The sequence below is a fragment of the Squalius cephalus genome (genome assembly GCF_949319135.1).
Source record: "Squalius cephalus genome assembly, chromosome: 11".
Taxonomy (NCBI): Eukaryota; Metazoa; Chordata; class Actinopteri; order Cypriniformes; family Leuciscidae; genus Squalius; species Squalius cephalus.
The window spans coordinates 17,971,340-17,991,286 of NC_137132.1; the positions used below are offsets into that span (position 1 = coordinate 17,971,340).

The 19,947-nt window shown below is 37.2% G+C and overlaps 1 protein-coding gene across 1 annotated transcript in view; it reads left to right on the plus strand.

Moving 5' to 3' along the window:
* Nucleotides 1–1,307: 1,307 nt before the first annotated feature.
* The window catches only part of rtn4rl1b (reticulon 4 receptor-like 1b), a 162,521-nt gene continuing 143,881 nt past the window's right edge, over nt 1,308–19,947 (plus strand). The window contains exon 1 of the mRNA XM_079885973.1: nt 1,308–2,259. Within this exon, the coding sequence (XP_079742099.1) occupies nt 2,247–2,259 (13 nt within the window). The 5' untranslated portion in view covers nt 1,308–2,246. The remainder of the gene's footprint in view (nt 2,260–19,947) is intronic.

The window sequence follows — 19,947 nt, forward strand, 5'->3', positions numbered from 1 at the left end:
CGTGCTGCAGGACTATCCATTTATTTAGCCTATATTCAGTTTAATTTTCTATTGATTATATAGGAATATACTTTATTTATTAAAATTAAACTGCATGTTTCCATTGATTGTGAAGCTAGACATTGAAAATTGCAGATCTAAATGTTTTTTCTTGTTATGAATTGTATCCTATTTTCCGTTATTACAGTTGACTACGCGAAGTGATATGGAACTGTAATGCGGTCAAGACCTGCCTGGAACTACTTTAGCTGTGCGTTTCCCTGAAAATAATGCACACCTTAGAACGTTCGTCAACCAATCAGATTCAAGCATTCAACGGCCCTGTAGTATATAATATGAAATGCATTTTGTTTAAGCCTATACAGTACTGGTCTAAAGTTTGAAAAAAACGTTTTTGAAAGAAATCTCTTATGCTCATCAAGCCTGCATTTATTTTGATCAAAAATACAGAAAAAAAAAAAGAAAAAAAAAAAGTAATATTGTGAAATATTATTACAATTTAAAATAATAGTTTTCTATTTGAATATAGTCTACTTTAAAATACAATTTATTTCTGTGATGCAAAGCTGAATTTTCATCCGCCATTATACTCCAGTCTTCAGTGTCACATGATCCTTCAGAAATCATTTTAATATGCTGATTTATTATCAATGTTGGAAACAGTTGAGCTACTTAATATTTTTTTTATAACCTGTGATACTTTTTTCAGGATTCTTTGATGAATAAAAAGTTGAAAAAGAACAGCATTTATTTAAAAAAAATATATATATATATATTGTAACAATATACACTATTGTTACAAAATTTTGGGGTCAGTACTCTTTTTTCTTTCTTTTTTCTTTTCTTTCTTTCTTACTTTTATTCAGCAAGGATGTGTTAAATTTATAAAAAGTGATAATGAAGATTCATATTGTTAAAAAGATTTCTATCTTAAATAAATGCTGTTCTTTTTAACTTTTTATTCATCAAAGAATGAAAAAAAGCATCACAGGTTCCAAAAATTAAGCAGCACAACTGTTTCCAACATTGATAATAAATCAGCATATTAAAATTATTTCTGAAGGATTGTGTGACACTGAAGACTGGAGTAATAACTGCGGAATAAATTACATTTGAATAATAATTGTAATAATATTTCACAATCTTCTTTTACTGTATTTTTATCAAATAAATGCATGCAGCCTTGTCGAGACTTCTTTCAAAAACTTTAAAAAGAGTAATGTATCCTATATGCAAGGTTCCCCTATATTCAAGGTGTGCCAGCCTATACTAGGGATAGAATAAAAAGAGCAAGACCAAGAGAGAGAGAGAGAGAGAGAGAGAGAGAGAGAGAGAGAGAGAGAGAGAGAGAGAGAGAGAGAGAGAGAGAAATAATCGAGCTCAAAACAAGAATATATCAACCACTAAACCAACACATGGTAATGTCAGATTATTTTGGGGAGAGGGAGAGAGGAAGAACAGTCCATAAGTGTTTTGAGAGCCCCATGAGCTCTGAGGTATCAGGCACGCGCATCTTCTCAGCAGGAGCGCATCATCTGTCCATTCCGCCACTCTCTCACCGCGCGCTCGACATGTGAAGGTGGAACGCTCATATATAGGCTATGTGATTTGTCCATGTCCCGAGACCCGAAATATCTGGACGAAATGCTTTCAAAAAGGTGGATTGCTGGAGATTTTGTATGGAGGCAGCGGGACACCTCCCCATAGTTCGGCGTAGAGTGTCTCCGAAGAGTGCACGAGAGTTGGCGCGGCTCGGATTGAGGACCATTTGCTAAATTTACTCAACAATCTGTGTTTTAGAGGGATACACAAATTTCAAACGGCGTCAGTATCTTGCAATAAGAGCTTTTAGAGAATTTTGGATGACATACTACAATACTGCTTGTTTCGTGAGGGTCGCTGAGAGCCGAACACCACCAGGTGCCCCTGCTTAATCTATTCACTGGATAACAACAATTAATACTGCAGAATGTGTTCCTCTCCTTTTGGACTGCTCTCAGTTGCATCTTGTGAAATATTTGCTCGGGACCACACAGGATGAAACGGACATCAGCATTGCAATAAATTAGCCTAATTGAAATTCAGCGAGAAGTCTCCTATGAGCTATAGGAGTACATACATTTATGTATTCTGATTAAACCAGACAGCGTTTGATAGATCGCTTGGCATCTTACTGACAGTGTGAAGTCTGGAATACAAGAATAAATGAACCTGAGTGGACAGACAGAGAATTAACAATATCCAACATGTTTAAACGTGGTAAGTGCAATTTACAACTTTCATCCCCATGCTGTTTTTATTAGACTGATGAAGTTGAATTTCGATTTTCAGAATTTTTATACTTGAATATTGTTTTTTTTTATTTTCTAAATAAAAATGATGAGAAGGTTGTGTGGAATAACTCCCATAACCCCCCTAAATGCTAGGGGGACATTTTTAATTTATATATATATTTATAAATAATACATGTATTTGTTTCTATGTTTCTATTTGAGCTGTTCTTCGTGGCATAAAGGGTTTTTATTAAAGATAAAGATGATTGTTGCAGTATTTGCAAAAACTATTAAGTCTTATTTTTTAATATAAATTTAATGATAGATTTTTTTATACGTAAAAATAAGGATGTCTGTTACAGAATATAAGGTTTTGAAAGTTTATGTAAAAGGCTGTTAAGTTCTACAGCTCTCATCCATGTTCATCTTTCCAGAATTATGTGTGTCTGCCCCCGGGTAAGCTCAGCGTAAAGCAGATGTGTTTAAAATATTCATCATCATATCATGAAATATTTTCTTAAGATGCTAGTGGTGGGTGCCGCACTGCAGTTTATGGCCAGTTTTTCATCAGAAAGCATTGTGCTGTCTGCCTGTCTCCAATATATTTCTCTTGGTGGGTTAAACAGGTTTGGCTCAGATAGTCTGTCACAATTATTTATGGACTTGGTTTATGATCAAATGATGAAGTGTAAGGAGTCAATCGTAAGTTGATCGATTAACTGGTTAGTGATGAAGCTGTCAGGGGGAGACAGATGAATGACCTGCAGATCATTGCAAAGACTTGTCAGCTTTTCACTAGATTGGTGATTGTCAGTCCTGGTCCTGGAGTATCCCAGCATTGATCCTTATTTAACACACGATGTATATCGTCGGCTCTTTAGTAGAGGCTCCAAGACCTGAACAGGGTGTGTCAGATAAAGGGGACATCTAAAATGTGCAGTGCCAGGATCAGTTGTAAGAACTGACAACCCCTGCACTACATCAAATATATGTGATTTAACAGATCCTAACTGTTTAAAGTTTACTAGGACATTCCACTTGCACCGTTTCACTTGTCCCCACTTTTATTCATCTCTAGATCTTTTGCATGGCACTATCACATATGCTCAAGCTCTGAAGTTGCTGACTGCTATAAATGTGTAGCGAGTCAGTCTGAAAAAACGAATTTCCTTGGAGGAGGCCCAAAGCTTAACACAGAGACAATTGTTATTTCAATAGACTTGGCGTAGGAACAAAACACACCGATCAAGCCTCTCACCGGCACACTAAAGACCCCTTATGAATGCCTGTGAGGAGCCTGTGGTGCAGATATGAGAACAGTGGGTTGGTTTTGAACTGATTTGGATCTGATTTTCATTTACCTCAAAGTAAACCGCTACCTCTAGTGTAGGTTTGCAGTATCTTTTTGGAGACATTTGGTCCCACATATTGTGGGACACACTGTAATCATTCTTTTTACCATCTCAGTTGAGAAGTCAGCAGAGTTTTTGTTTAGATGTCTGTGTATTAATGAAAAGTTGTGAATATTATCAACCTGAATCTTTCACACACACTCATGTTCACTGTCAGAAATAGGGGTACAGTAGGAGTCCATTTCTGTCCCCCAAGGTACAATCTACACTAACGTACCCCATAGGGCTTATTATTGGACCTCAAGGTACATATATGTATCTTTTTGAGGGTCAAAAAGTATTAAAAGGTACATATATGTACCTTTTCTTGTAAAGGTTAAGGTACAATATTGTACCCTTGAGGGTACAGCCCCAGTGACAAGCCATTGTACCCCTAAAGGTACAATTATGTGCTTAATTTCTGAGAGTGTTGGGTTTCCATGTTTAATGGGGACTTTCCATAGACATAATGATTTTTATACTGTACAAACTGTATGTTCTGTCCCCTAACCCTACCCCTAAACACAACCCTCCCCAAAAGCATAGCTGTTTTCCTTATGTGGACCCAAAAAAAAAAAAAAACAGTCTGGTATTGCTATCTTTGTCTCACATAAGGTTTTACATCTCACCCATGTGTTAGAACAGTCCTCAGGCTCCCCAATAAATAAGACTTGTAAATTGGTTTCAACAAAATGGATACCACTGGCAACAATTGTCAACAGCAGCACAAATGATAAGGGCCAACCAATGGAGAAATAATTATGAAGAAAATTTGTTTTTAAAAGTCAAAAGAGTTGCTTTTAGGGTAATGAGGTTTCTTTGCTCTTTTGGGTATTAATTGGTCTTTCACTTCAGAGTGCATTCGAAATTATGGAAAAAGTCTGCTGCAGTTTTCTGTTGTGCCTATGACGTCAGACCTAACTGGTTGTGTGGCAGTGTCCTGTGTGCCAGTCTCAGCAGGGCTGTGCCTTTGCAGTTTCTGCTAGTAAGAGGTCCAATTTCTTGAAATTGTTCCCTCAATTTCCTCCCAAACTAACTCAAACACACACAGGCATGTTTTGGTCTTGGTTGGTTTAATATAAAAGTGCAGCCATATCCTACCCATCTCTTAGCATGTCTCCTGTTTTCTCTCTCTGTGTTTCTCGCTATATTCTGCTTGCACTTCACAATGTCTGACAGTTATTTAAATTGAAACATGTATATATGATGCTACATGGTCTATTCAGATTTCTGATGCTTATCTGAAGGCAGTGCTTCAGACTATAATTGGTTTGTTGTGCTGAGTTGTCAGTATAGAGAATGGCCTCGTTTTAGAATTCAGCCTTGAAACGTTGTCAGGCTCAGAAATCCAGCCTGATCGACATCCGGTGACAAATATATTCTATGCTTGAGTTGATCCGGTTAGTTTCTAATCGCGAAAAAAAAAAAAAAAAAAAAAAATTCAGGCATAACCCACACCTGCAAACAAACCAAGGCGATTTTCCCTGCAAATCCTCTGCAATGAAATGAGAGAAATAACTATTTTCTGGATTAGCTATGATTATGCAGCTGTGAGTGGAGAAAGTCGGTGTTCAGATGTGATCCTAGACAATGTTGTTATGGGCAGATGGATGGGAGAGTGGGGTTGGTAAGCAAAAGAGGGAACACCTGTGGCCTGACACCACTATCCTGCACAGCTGCTCATATTCCCCATTTCTGAGACCTTCACTCATCACCACAAACACCCCCAGACTGAAATACAAAGTAACTAAGGACAACTTTTACAGCCTGCACCTGCTCAGCTGTTATTTAGGCTTCCCCTTATTATTTGTAATTTTCCAGCTCCAACCAAACCGCAAACATAATGACTGTTTTCAAACAGGTTTCTGAAAGACTCACGTTTATTTGGCCATAAAGGTAGTCCTGTCCAAAAACACACTCCACTGGTTGAGCAAGAAGTTGATGTGTCGGACCACTCAAAGAGCCACAGAGCCAAAGTGTTTACTTATAGTAACTGTACTATAGGGGAGCGCGGGGCACAACCTAACGCGGGGTTAGTTGTAACACGCTTGTTTTAAATACTTCCGCACATGCTTGGATGACGGAACTTTGTTTATTTACTAGTTGCCATATCAAAACTATATAGAAAAAAAAAATCCGCCAAAATTATTTTATTTTTGGAAGATATCCACGGACATTTATTAAACCATAGCAAAAGTAAATTTCTTACTTAAGTTAATTTTTCATCTCTATTTTTTGTGTTTATTTAAAATAAGACAAATCTGATATTATTTTAATCTCCAAGATGTTATTTAACAGTTGAGATAGTTATTTAATGCTTTGCTAACTAGCAGAAGACACTAGCAGGGTTTAAATCCCAGTTGTGCAGGCGGGGGCATGTTGTAACACTGCGTTACAATGTGCCCCTATTAGAAATATGCTATTATATTCTATACTTTTATTAATTTTATTGAGAAAACGTGAGAAAAAGGTGAATAAAGACTGAGAGTCAATGTCCAGAAATTACTAGTTATTTATTTGTTTTGAACTATGTTGTATAGCTGTGTTTTCATGTGTTCGTAGTCAAAACTCAAAAATGAGTTTCTATTTAATTATTAAAAATTGCCATTATTTTATATGAAAAAGTTTTTTAATTGTATTTTATTTAGAAAATATTTTAGTTTGTTTTGTATATTTTTTTTATTAGATCAGATAACATTTTAAACTGCCATTGTGTCATGTTACAATGTGCCCCACACATGTTACAATGTACCCCACATATGGGGCATGTTGTCACATTTCACTTCCATTCTTTCGGGGTATATCAAGAAAAAAGTATATACTGTATTAATAAAACAAAAACACATAATTGTACTAGACATGTGGGAAATTAATGTGGGAAAAAATAAATAATCTGAACCATAAGTTGATTTACACAAACTGAGAAAGTCAAAAAGCGTTAGGTTGTGCCCCGCTCTCCCCTAGATTAGCATTAAAAAGGACACACTTCACATTCAACGCTTAAATGTTTGCCACAATCAATTTTCAGCATAATTTTCTCATAAAGTATTTTCACAACAGCGTCATTCAATATTAAGAGAGATAGCAGTAGTTTCTTTGCCATAATCGATGATATAGAGTGCAACAGTTGGGTTAAAATCCCATTCATTTTAATACCAAAGCCATTAGTCAGCATTTTTCAACTTATTTATTAAATAGTTGTGTTTAACAGTGGAATTCCTAGTGCTCTTTCCTAATTCCTCTTGCACTCTATTACGTGATGCTCTGGAATACTTGATTCTGATTGGTCAATCGTGGAATTTAATAATCTCATATTTCCTCTATCCATCATCCACAGGTCAATATTATCTCCCTTAAGCACTGTCTTAATATTATCTCCCTTAAACCTTAAGTCCCCAATTTATGTCAAATATGCACATTATTCTTTACTAAGAAACACATAAAATGTTAGCAACTTCCTTTTAATTGGCTAAAGATCAAACTAAACCATCTGAAGTAATATAAAAGTGTAATATAATATGTAACTCGGTGTAATTCTGTTGTGTAGTAATACATATGCTCTGATCACATCAGTGGACTTCAATTACCACACAGCTATGAAACATGCCTCAGACCTCTCTGCATGCCAAACAGCTCATTTCCTGAAGGACACTCACTGAATGACAAAAGGATGAGCGCAGAGGCCAGCAAGCGCCATCGCCTGTCATCTTACCCCCTCCCATGGGACATAAATTCTTATCATTCCAGCTATCGGTAATTATAAGTAATTAGTAGCACAGGAAGTGGTATTTTAATGAGTGTCATTTTCTTCTTATGTCCTCATCTTCATGCACCTTTTGACCAGTTCAAACCCGGCACAGGACACACTTGGCTAGGATGGATGTTTTATGCATATTTATCTGCTCGTTTTGCTTCCACATAGACAAATGAACCTAGTGTTTAGTTTTTACTCTCCATAAGGCTGACTTCCACTGGCATTAGACTGATGACTGTACATTATTATTTATAAGAATGAGTTTGCAATCCGGATGCCTGTACCTGACATTTTGTCTTGCAACAATGTTCTCATTAACTCATAATGCATACACAAACTATAATTTCATACAAATTTCCTGGCTGCTGTGGTGTCCAGAAGGGAGGAAGTCTCCAGCGTAGCATGTGGCATCTCTAAGTGCCCTTTACCAACACCTGAAATCTCAGCACAAATATCTCTCCTCTGCCTTTGGAGTGGAAATGAGATGCTGGCTTGGTCATTAGTGGATGATAATGAGGTAAGAGAGACAAACAACCCTAAGCCCTGTTGGTTTTGTTAATATTAATAATTAATTTCTGATTAAGTGACTAATTGCGGTGGAAAGGTCAATGTCAATGTAAGGTCCGTTGATGTTAGGAGATGAGTATAGAGTAGAAAGGAAGGGAGGTGGAAAAAAGACATCTTCCCTTTTCAACTAGGGATCGAAGGATTTTTTTCAGCATGAAAAATACACATATATACACTTGTATAATATAATGTATAGGGTTGTAACAATGTATCGCAATACAAAAATGCAACAATATGTATCGTGGATAGTGACAATATTATTGTGTATAGTTCACTTCACCCCAAATAAAAATGACTATGTGAGAAGAAAATCAAGTTTTCAGAGTTTTAGTGTCAGTACTACATTAATATAATGTTGCATAATAATGCAATGGGGGAATATTTGGTCCTGATAATTCCAAATGTCTTATGTTACCAGTAAAATTGGCCTACATTGTTTTAAATATATCTAGTCAGTGGCAGAGTGCAAGCATATTAGTCTAAAATAATTCAGTTTTCAGCTTCAGAATCATGAATATTTTTATTCTGGTGTCAGTCCTGTGCATTGGGCTACCAGCACCAAGTCCAAGCCCATTCATTTACACCCACAATGTAATATCAAATTTAGCATTTTAATCAACAGTACATTTTTTTGTTAATCTTTTATCACGTCTTGGAGTATGGCAATAATATCGTATCGTGAGATCAGTATCGTGATATGTGATAAGTTGTTTTTTTTTTTCTTTGGTCATATCTTATCTGGCCTACAGCTCTAAGTAAGCCAGAATTACTACTGGTTTGCCCCTTCAAAAAAAGGTGCATGATGCCCTGAAAGGATATGACAGTGCAAGAGTGTTGACAGTCGTCCCAAGCGTTCTAACGCTCCGCTGACAGACATGCCCGAGAGATTCTTTCAGTCCCATAGTGCCATGACCAGTGAGTACTGAGACAGGGATGCTGTCCTCCCTGCAGGCTTTGGCTGGCATCTGTCACACTGCACTACTAACACATGACATGTGGATGGCGCTGGCTGAGGAACTGGATAATCATCGGCGAGACACGTAAATTCCAGAGAGAGCATGTGCGAATTGAAGCAGCCATCCAAAGATATACTGTACGGTACAGTGCATAAATCAATGTATATGCAAGAATGAACTCACACATACATACACGACCAAGTCATGCTCTCTTTTCTTATTATAACCGTGTTCTCAAAGTGACCTTCGGAATCTGTTCATTTCTCATGATCCATAATGCCGGTTTTATGTTCCTGCTGTGCCGACCTCAATGCAGATTATGGAAACAGTATCAGCATAGAGGTCAGTGCATTTTGGTAAAATCTTTGCTTCTGATGGAAGTCTCCTTTATGGGTTTGTTTAATTATAAAACTCTCAGCATGGAGCTTATAATAGCCAGAAACTCTATAAACTGACCGTAATCTTCTGGAGTCATTTTTAGGCACCCTCTCGCTTCTCTCCTGAGTCTCTACTTCTATCTGTGCTTTCTTCTAGGAGATGAGACATATTATAGAAACTGGAGATGTGAATTGGATAATAGTCACTTTCTTTATGTTGAGACAAACCTGATCATCATCTTGGATCGAGGCCATAGAAGGAATCTCAGTCATCATCGCTGGGCATTGTTTCACATTTTGCTCGCTTCTCAGATTGAATGAGTGAGTGATTGAGGCCCTGAGAAAAAGCACCAAATAAGAGGCAATTCCTCTGTGTTATAAGGCCTTCTCTTGCCTGAAGGATCTTCATTGTATGATTGAAGCCAATTCAAAGATCAGCACTCCCTCCAAGATATTCTATCAATAACTCTACAGTGGGATGCCGGGCACGCAGTCCTCCTGGGGGCAGAATGAGCCTGTTTATCTCCTGTTGAAAGCTAATATGGCCATATCCATGTTCAACCTTATACACGGAGGAAAATAGCTGTATAAAAGAAAAATAAAATGAGATAAATTTAAACTCTCAATTGTTTCTTCGAGAAGGCATTGAGATGTGAATGGAGAATTTTCATTCAAGTAATCTCAGTTTGGAATAGTGGTTCTCAACTAGGGGTCCTCAGAAAACTTCTAAGTGGGCCACTGGATGACTTAAAAGCATTTAAATTAATAAATGATTATTAATACATTAAAAAAAAGCAAGACATATCAATGACTTTTTTAGTGATGAACAAATGCAATTCTTGAAATCTAGTCTGGAATCACAATAAAATAAATGAAGAGTTCAATGAACAGTTCTTAAAAGAACCTTTTTTTTAAAGTGTGAAGAACACTTTAATAATCTAAAGAACCTTTTCTGAAATGGAAAGGTTATATGAATGTTAAAGGTTCTAGAACAATAAAAAAAAAAAACACTGCTATAGAAGTTCAGAAGAGATTTCAACAATATCTCAAATTGTGTTCAAATACTCCCTAGATTAAAAATATGCAAAAAACAACAACATCTATTTGAATATTAAATAATTGTTTAAAACCAAATTCTTTCAAATTATTTGAGCTATGTAATCCATATTCCATTTTATAGCTATTTAATGTTACTGTATGTCAACAATTGTGTCAAAGAGAATTGGAGAAACATCTAAGTCTACAGTAAGTTATCTGTTAGATTTGAAGTTTTCTGGAGTTATGAGAGAACAATCTTTGAGCAATAAAATTTCCTTTGAGTATCTATAAGACGTTATCACAGGATTTTACAAGGCCTCGATACACTTTGCAACTGAAAAGGCAGAAAACACTTATACATTTACAAAGTTGCAGTACTGCTGCAAACATCCTCTCATTGATTGTCTTCACAAGCCACTGTATGCTTGCGCGTCTCATATGTTACCATTTTGACATTATGGCAGGTCATAAAATGTTAAACTGCTTCCTGTCCAAATAAACCGTAGATTAACTCTCCCGACACATACTGAGTTTGGCAAATATTGTCACTCAAAACTAAACCCCTGGAAACCTCTGTGCCCTTTACACACACAGTTGCAGCGCACACACTTGTGTTCTGTTTCAAACTTCTTTTATGTTCTACTTTTTTTTTGTATTCATTTCTGTATCCTGTTTGGTGCTTTTGGTAATTTAAAAGACATTCTCAATTATATTCTGAACGCACAACCCTGCCGTGAATAAGTGTGCATGATGTCAAGGTCTGAATGAAGCTCACAACAGCAGTGTGAAGGCCACATCAACAGATATTCCTGCATGCAATACAAAACTTTCAATACAGCAGATTCAAAATACAACTAACCATACAATTAATTTTCCAGCCATGTTCTTGACTCCTAAAACACACATTGCAGTATATCTCTTGAATTCCTCCATATTTATAGACACCTGAAATTCATATTACAACTGGACTTTGACCGGTTTTCAGGGTATTGCAATTTGATCAGTCTGTGTGCCTTGATCTGCATATCTCACATCTTGTATCCCATTCTCTTAATCTCTATATCTCTGTATCTTTGTATGCTCTCTAAACACCTGTTACCTTTTAATAAAAGATGATAAAGAAAAGCAATGTTAGCTTGCAGCAATAATGAAAATCCTCAGAAAAATCATGCATCTCTTATCTTTTCATCCCAAACTGCATTGTTCTCGTAACAAAAGGGCATTCAAATGAAAGCATACATGTACAATGTTTCTTTCCCTGGATATGGAGTAGGTTGAAAATGATATACAGACATGTAATCAGCTTTTTCATTAATACTGGAGCCCACTTCAGCTTGAGATTGGAATGAGACTGCAGTAGTTTCTGGAACAGTGTGAGACATTCACTGCATACATTGCTATGGGAGTGCAATCCTCCCTGTGCTATATGTGACTAACCTTAATTGCAATCCATATCTGCTGACCACAAAAATCCTAGAAACCTGGGTGGGCTCTTTTGACAAGGGCCAGTAAGAAACCACCAAGCAACCACATAGCAATGGAGAAAAATCCCTCACAACACCCTGGCAACCACACATTGGGGCAGAATGGAATATTTACTTGTGTTAATTAATAAATGCTATAATCTAGAATTACATAATTAATTTATTATTATTATCATTATTATTATTAGTAGTAGTAGTAGTAGCAGCAGCAGCAGTGACCGTAGGGGTCCCACTTTATATTAAGTGGCTTTAAGTACTATGTACTTACATTGAAATTAATAATTTGATACAATGGACATACATGTTTTTCACATTGTACTTATATTTTGAAAATACCTACATGTAATTACAGTTGTAATTAATTGATGTAATTACATTTGTAATTACACTGTTGATCTTCCCTTATACCTTAACCCAGCCTTAAACCTACCCATGCCACCACACCTGTCCCTAACCTTACCTGTATCACACCTCAATAGCAATACAACATCAACACAATAAGTACATTGTACTTATTTTGCGATGTAAGTACAAAGTACTTAATGCCACTTAAAGTGGGACCGTAGTAGGATTTTTTTATTTATTAAGATTTTATTACTACTACCATTACTACTACTTCTACTACTACTACTACTACTACTACTACTACTTTTATCACCACCACCACCACTACTTCAATTACTACTACAACTACTACTACTACTACTACTACTACTACTACTACTACTACTACTACCACCACCATCACCCCTACTACTATTACTACTACCCCCACCACAACCACTACTACTACTACCACCACCACTAGTACTACTACTACTACTACTACTACTACTACTACCACCACTACTACTTTTACCACCACCACTACTTTTACCACCACCACCACTACTACTACTACTACTACCACCACCACCACCACCACCACCACCACCACCACTACTACTACTACTTCATCTACTCCTATTTCTACTTTTACTACTACTATTACTATTACCACCACAACTACTACTACTACTTCTACTACTACTACTACTACTACTACTACTACTACTACTGTCACTACTACTACTACTTTTACTACTACTACTACTACTACTACTACTACCACCACCACTACCACCACCACTACTGATACTACTACTACTACTACTACTACTACTACTTTTACCACCACCACTACTACTACTACTACTACTTTTAGCACCATAAATGCCATTCATTCATTCATTCATTCATTCATTCATTCATTCATTCATTCATTCATTCATTCATACTACTACTAGTTTTACCACAACCACCCCCACTACTACTACTACTACTACTACTACTACTATAAATAATAACAATAAGGAATTTGTTTCGTATTGATATAATTTATTAGTAATAATATTGTAAAATAGTTTTAAACAAGAATCATACATTTTATTTTTTTAAATAATTTTATTTTATGTACAATAATAGTAATATTAATTTTAATTCATTAATAAGAGGCTATATTCTGAGACTGTTCGATTTAAATACTATAAAAATACATGACCTAGATTGCAGCAGTAATTGATTTGTCCAGTAGTGGGGCTTTTTTATTTACTTTCATTACTCTTTAAACTATTTCAGTCCAAGTGTGATTGAAGCTTTTAGTGTCAAGACAACCTCTGGGAGAGCCACTGGTTTAGCAGATTTGCCCTTGTCTCTTGTAGCACAGACATATCAGTAATTCATCTAGTACAAACAACAGAAGAGCAAGTGAATGCTTTGTGCCAACCAGCTCATTTACACTTCCACACTCCCAAAAGAATGTCGTGCTTTTAGGCCACAATAAACCCTGTTTTATCCCCCCATCTGTGTCTCTTCATTTAAACCGCAGAAAAAAAAAAAAAAAAAAAAAAAACTTACCACAGAGCTATAGAAATAGCAGTGTAATGCAATAAAAGAAAAACATTGCAACAAAAGAAAGATGCCACAGAGATGCATATTTTGTAGTGGATTAACATATTTTTAGAGGAGACAAGGAGAATGTATATAACATGTAAATTGAATGGAGAGAGAAATGAAAATGAGGCAAAGGCAGCAGCTGCAAGGACAGACATTAGCTTATTTCGGGATATTAATGGAGGGAACTGGTTTTCTTTGTCACGGTTGCTCTCTCCCATGATAGATCGGGAGGTTAGCAGCCTCTCACAATTTGCCAGCACCGAAAAGCCCAGCAACCAACCTCAGCTGGCCAATCAGAAGGCCGTATTCACCGAAGCCTTTGCGCCCATCTTTGGGCTTGACATCAAGACCTCACGTTACCAAGGGAGCTGAGAACTTCTTTTCAATCTCTTTGATTGTATTTGCATTTTACTTTGCTTAATTCATGTTTTTGAGAGCCTTCTTTAAAAGTATGCGGCACAAAGAAATGATGAGATTCACTGGAGGCTCTTCCATCAATGAAGATTTAAAGGCAAACTGCTCAAATAAATCAGACTAGTGGAAAGAAGTGGAGAGGAAGTTCTGATTGCAGAATGCAGAGGCTGATTAAGCAAGGACAGAGGGTCAGTTAAGGCTGTTTATGCCAATGTGGTCAAAATTATTCTAATACTCTGCTAAAGTTGATAAATTGACAGTAAAGACATTGACAAGTTTCACCAGATCAGCATATTAAAATGATTCCTGAAGGATCACGTGACACTGAAGACTGGAGTAATGATGCTGAAAATTCAGTTTTGCCTTTGAATAAATTACATTTTAATATAATAAACAGTTATTTAAAAATATTTCACAATATTACTGTTTTACTGTATTGTTCATCGAATAAATGCACTAGCTATGTATGTGTAAAGCACTCCTTTTGAAAACCAGCATAGAAAACAGCTTTCAAGATGGTTGCCGTCTTGTCAACTGTGAGCACACGACATATAGCAGGGTTTGTGCTGCACGTCAATGAATTGAGCAGATTGTTTTCCTTCAGAAAGGTAAAGCTGTGTTTTCTATCCTCCAGTTCTTTCCAGGTCACATTTTTCTCTGTAACAGTTTCATTATTTAAGCTTCTCTTCTATTGCTCTCTGCCTTTGGGGTTCAAGAGAAATGTGCAACGCTTTAGTGAAAGAGGAACTACCTTGTGCTTACTCTGAAACTATACTATACATTATTCACAGCAGGTTAGAGTCATCGAAAAGGGGCTGTTTAAGCTTTTACACACAAATGGAACCAAGATGCGACAAGACCAGTTCTTTTATTTTATTTTCCAACATTAGCTTCAGTTTACAGACAGCGTGGTACTGACAGTCAAATGAAGTAGTGACAAAGACATCTGATTGCTATGACTCTAGCATGCTACTAAAAAAGCTAGCAGAAAACATTTTACAATGCTAGCTGGTTTCACAGATAAACTGGTTTAGGTGGTTGATCAGCTAGCCAAATATCTTATGAGTTGAAGTCAACCTGACCATAGACCATTTTGGTTAAACGGTTTGGGATCTGGCTTACCATGTTCGAAAACATAATCGAGCTTCCCATCAGGGCATCGTATTGCTGTACACTCTTAAAAATAATGGTTCTTTATTTGCATTGATGGTTCCATGAGGTTCCTTTAACATCAATGGAACCTTTTCATTCCACAAAAGGTTCTTTATGGTGGAAAAGGGCTCTTTAAATTATTAAAATGTTCTATGGGGGAAAAATGATTAGTTCTAAAGTGATTAGGGAATTAAAAGATTAGTTCTTTAAGAACTAATCACTGAAAGATTTTTTGGGGAACCAATTTTTTTAATTTATTTGTAATGCTGTGAAAATGCGCTTTCGGGACATTGGAGTGTAATGTTTATCATCCTTCAAGTGAATTTACATTCATAATGCTTCATTTCCTAAGATATTGTTCAAACCCTGCTAATATTGTTATGCTAATAAATAATCCCCATGTCCCCATGTCCCATATCACTCTTGTCGAACGGCACATGGATAAATACCGGCACAAACAAACAGCAAACACAATAACAACCAAGACAAAAACCCAGCAGAAGGATGTAGTCCACACATGAAGTCTCTCAATGCTGCTGCAATTATCTTGCTGATTGGCAAGGCCAGTGGCTTCATGCAGACGCAGCTGTGGTCTAGCTGCATGTGTGTTGCTGCATTGGTATGAGTCCATCCACAGGCCCCATCTTCTGCAGAATAAAACAGCATCACAAAGCAGACACCGCAGACTGCTGCTGTTCTGGGAAGAGGCCAGTTGGACAGGTGGTAGCGTTTAACGTAAACAAATGCTTTAACCTACCCCATCATATGCGGCTCACCCTCATTCGGTATTTATGGCTGTTTTTGGCAGTTGAAATTGCATTGAAATTTAAATTGTTTCGGAATGTCACACTGTGACAGTGAGCTTTGGGAAAGCCTTCTTTGTTAAAATCTCCCTTTAGACTAATTGGCCTGTTTTAAAGGGGTCATATGATGCTATTTTAAAAGTTCATTTTAAATAATAGAATAGGTTAACATCATTTAATGGTCAAAAACATCATTTTTCATTGAATTAATGTAAATTTTTGCAGCTGCTCTGTTCCCAGTCTGCCTGAAACGCGCTGATTTCTACAAAGCCCCTCCTTCCGAAGGGCTCAAAGTGCTCTGATTGGCCAGGTGACCCAGGTGGCCAGGTGTAAACACACAGTTATTAATAATAGTTATCGGTTTTAAGTGGTCTTTCTTTCGTATCCAAACACACAACAACATGATGTCAACACTTCAATTCACTAAAACCGTACCTTCCTTTTTTTGGACATTATGCTAATATTTCACATTGCAACGTGGACGTTTGAGGAAGAAATATCTGGACTTTGATCGAGGCATTTTAGGAAGCTCTGGATCAGTGTTCCCTGTTAGATAGAATCAATCACTTTGTAAACATGATCATCACTATACACTCACCTAAAGGATTATTAGGAACACCATACTAATACTGTGTTTGACCCCTTTTCGCCTTCAGAACTGCCTTAATTCTACGTGGCATTGATTCAACAAGGTGCTGAAAGCATTCTTTAGAAATGTTGGCCCATACTGATAGGATAGCATCTTGCAGTTGATGGAGATTTGTGGGATGCACATCCAGGGCACGAAGCTCCCGTTCCACCACATCCCAAAGATGCTCTATTGGGTTGAGATCTGGTGACTGTGGGGGCCATTTTAGTACAGTGAACTCATTGTCATGTTCAAGAAACCAATTTGAAATGATTCGAGCTTTGTGACATGGTGCATTATCCTGCTGGAAGTAGCCATCAGAGGATGGGTACATGGTGGTCATAAAGGGATGGACATGGTCAGAAACAATGCTCAGGTAGGCCGTGGCATTTAAACGATACCCAATTGGCACTAAGGGGCCTAAAGTGTGCCAAGAAAACATCCTCCACACCATTACACCACCACCACCAGCCTGCACAGTGGTAACAAGGCATGATGGATCCATGTTCTCATTCTGTTTACGCCAAATTCTGACTCTACCATCTGAATGTCTCAACAGAAATCGAGACTCATCAGACCAGGCAACATTTTTCCAGTCTTCAACTGTCCAATTTTGGTGAGCTCGTGCAAATTGTAGCCTCTTTTTCCTATTTGTAGTGGAGATGAGTGGTACCCGGTGGGTTCTTCTGCTGTTGTAGCCCATCCGCCTCAAGGTTGTGCGTGTTGTGGCTTCACAAATGCTTTGCTGCATACCTCGGTTGTAACGAGTGGTTATTTCAGTCAAAGTTGCTCTTCTATCAGCTTGAATCAGTCGGCCCATTCTCCTCTGACCTCTAGCATCAACAAGGCATTTTCGCCCACAGGACTGCCGCATACTGGATGTTTTTCCCTTTTCACACCATTCTTTGTAAACCCTAGAAATGGTTGTGCGTGAAAATCCCAGTAACTGAGCAGATTGTGAAATACTCAGACCGGCCCGTCTGGCACCAACAACCATGCCACGATCAAAATTGCTTAAATCACCTTTCTTTCCCATTCTGACATTCAGTTTGGAGTTCAGGAGATTGTCTTGACCAGGACCACACCCCTAAATGCATTGAAGCAACTGCCATGTGATTGGTTGATTAGATAATTGCATTAATGAGAAATTGAACAGGTGTTCCTAATAATCCTTTAGGTGAGTGTAGATGTCATCGTAGGTCACATGTTCTCACCACTTAACAAAATACCTCACAGCATGGATGTATCTAATACAGAAGGAGCATCTTTTCATTAGTCTGTGTTATAAGAAGTGACGCTTCTGGAACTTATTTTTAATATTCATGGTTTTAATGTGATGGTTACGGTTGTCATTACTGTCTGTTATTTAGAACACACACTCAACTTTTTTTTTCCATGGCTCTCTATTTGTTCTGCTGAACTATCTATATATCTATCTATCTATCTGTCTATATATCTATCTATCTATCTATCAAACAATATAAAACATAATATAAAAATATAAAACATTATACATTGTTCACATTTTAGTTTTTAACTTGGAAATGTGCAAAATAATTTCCTTGATATCTGTTCTTCTGATAAATACATTACATAGATTATTTGTTTATCAAAGCCATAAAAGTTTGTTAAATTATTTGAGCATAACCTAATTAATATCCATGCTAAGTCTTCTCTATTTTGTGACATCACAACCAGCACATATGCACTTACTCTCCCAACAACTGTTCCCTCCACTTTTTAAAACAAATTGCCCATGAAGATCTAACACACTAGTAAGAAAGGTCAACTTCTCCTTTGAGTACAATAATGTGTGCTAAGCAAAGTTATACACACTTAAGTGTCACTGAGGTTTATGTCAAACTGTCCAAAAACGCATGCTGGCGGAAAACATCTGTCACTGCGGATAGCTAATTAGTGTCGGAACGTGCCTGAAGGTGTGTCAGAAACTCTGTGTTATCTTCATAAAAGATTGCCAGCACGTCTCCATCAAGAAACACAAGACAATCGCCAAGTAAACACATTGCAATTCAAAATGATAAATGGCCTGAAATAGAATAAAAAGATAGCGGAGAGATGCGATTGATGCATTAATCAGCACAGTACAGACACATCAATCTAACGGAAGAACTCCACATTAATCCTAAACTTGATGCCTTTATACCCAGCTGAGGATCGGGATAATAGCAGATGGACAGTACGGCCCATCAGGCCTAAAGTCTTTATGGTAGTGTCAATACTACTGGAGTCCCTTATGTCTTCAGAAGTAATGAGACAAAAGCCCCAACCCTGAAAGAGTAATATCATTCATTATCCATGGCTAACAGGCTCTCTCTGGCTCCAGTGAGGGGTTGTTCCTGCATCCTGCAGTCTGCTGTCATTAGCCGGATGTCTTCATGGACCCCTGATGCAGAGACAGTGCTGAGAGGGTGGAGGACCATGTCTCTGGTGGGCTGGACTGGACAAATGGGTCCTGACCTTCGGACATGGTGTCAATGACTGCAACTGCTGCCTTAAAAACAAAACTAGTGCTGGAAAACGATTCATTTCGATTAATTGCATCCAAAATAAAAGTTAGTATTTACATAATATATGTGTGTGTGTAGTGTGTATAATTATTTTGTGTATATAGATACACACATATGCATGTATATATTTAATAAATATTTGCATGTATATACTGTTATATACATGCATATATATTTATACATAATTTATGTTATACATAAATATAATTATTTGATATAAAAATAACACATTATGTAAAAATCTATCTATCTATCTATCTATCTATCTATCTATCTATCTATCTATCTATCTGCTTGTCTTTCACTGTCCCCCCCCCCCCACAACTCATTCTTCTTGGCTGGAATGCACAAGCTAAATGTTTTTATCCTGGTGTTTATGGACCGTATTCCCAATCCAGTTATATCAGCCAGGATGTAGTGCCATTATGTGTTTCCTAACATGAAAGGAAACAACTGCTCATTTTCAATATTTACAGCAAAAACACAAACATAAAAACACAAATTATGATACTACAGAAGCACCCCCACAAAACATGCGACCCACGTGCTTGTAAACCTTCGGGGAAGACCTCCTACACGCATACCCATGCGCACACACTCCAAAGCGTGGTAGGTGAACGCTAACCTCTATGAACATGCAGAGGTGC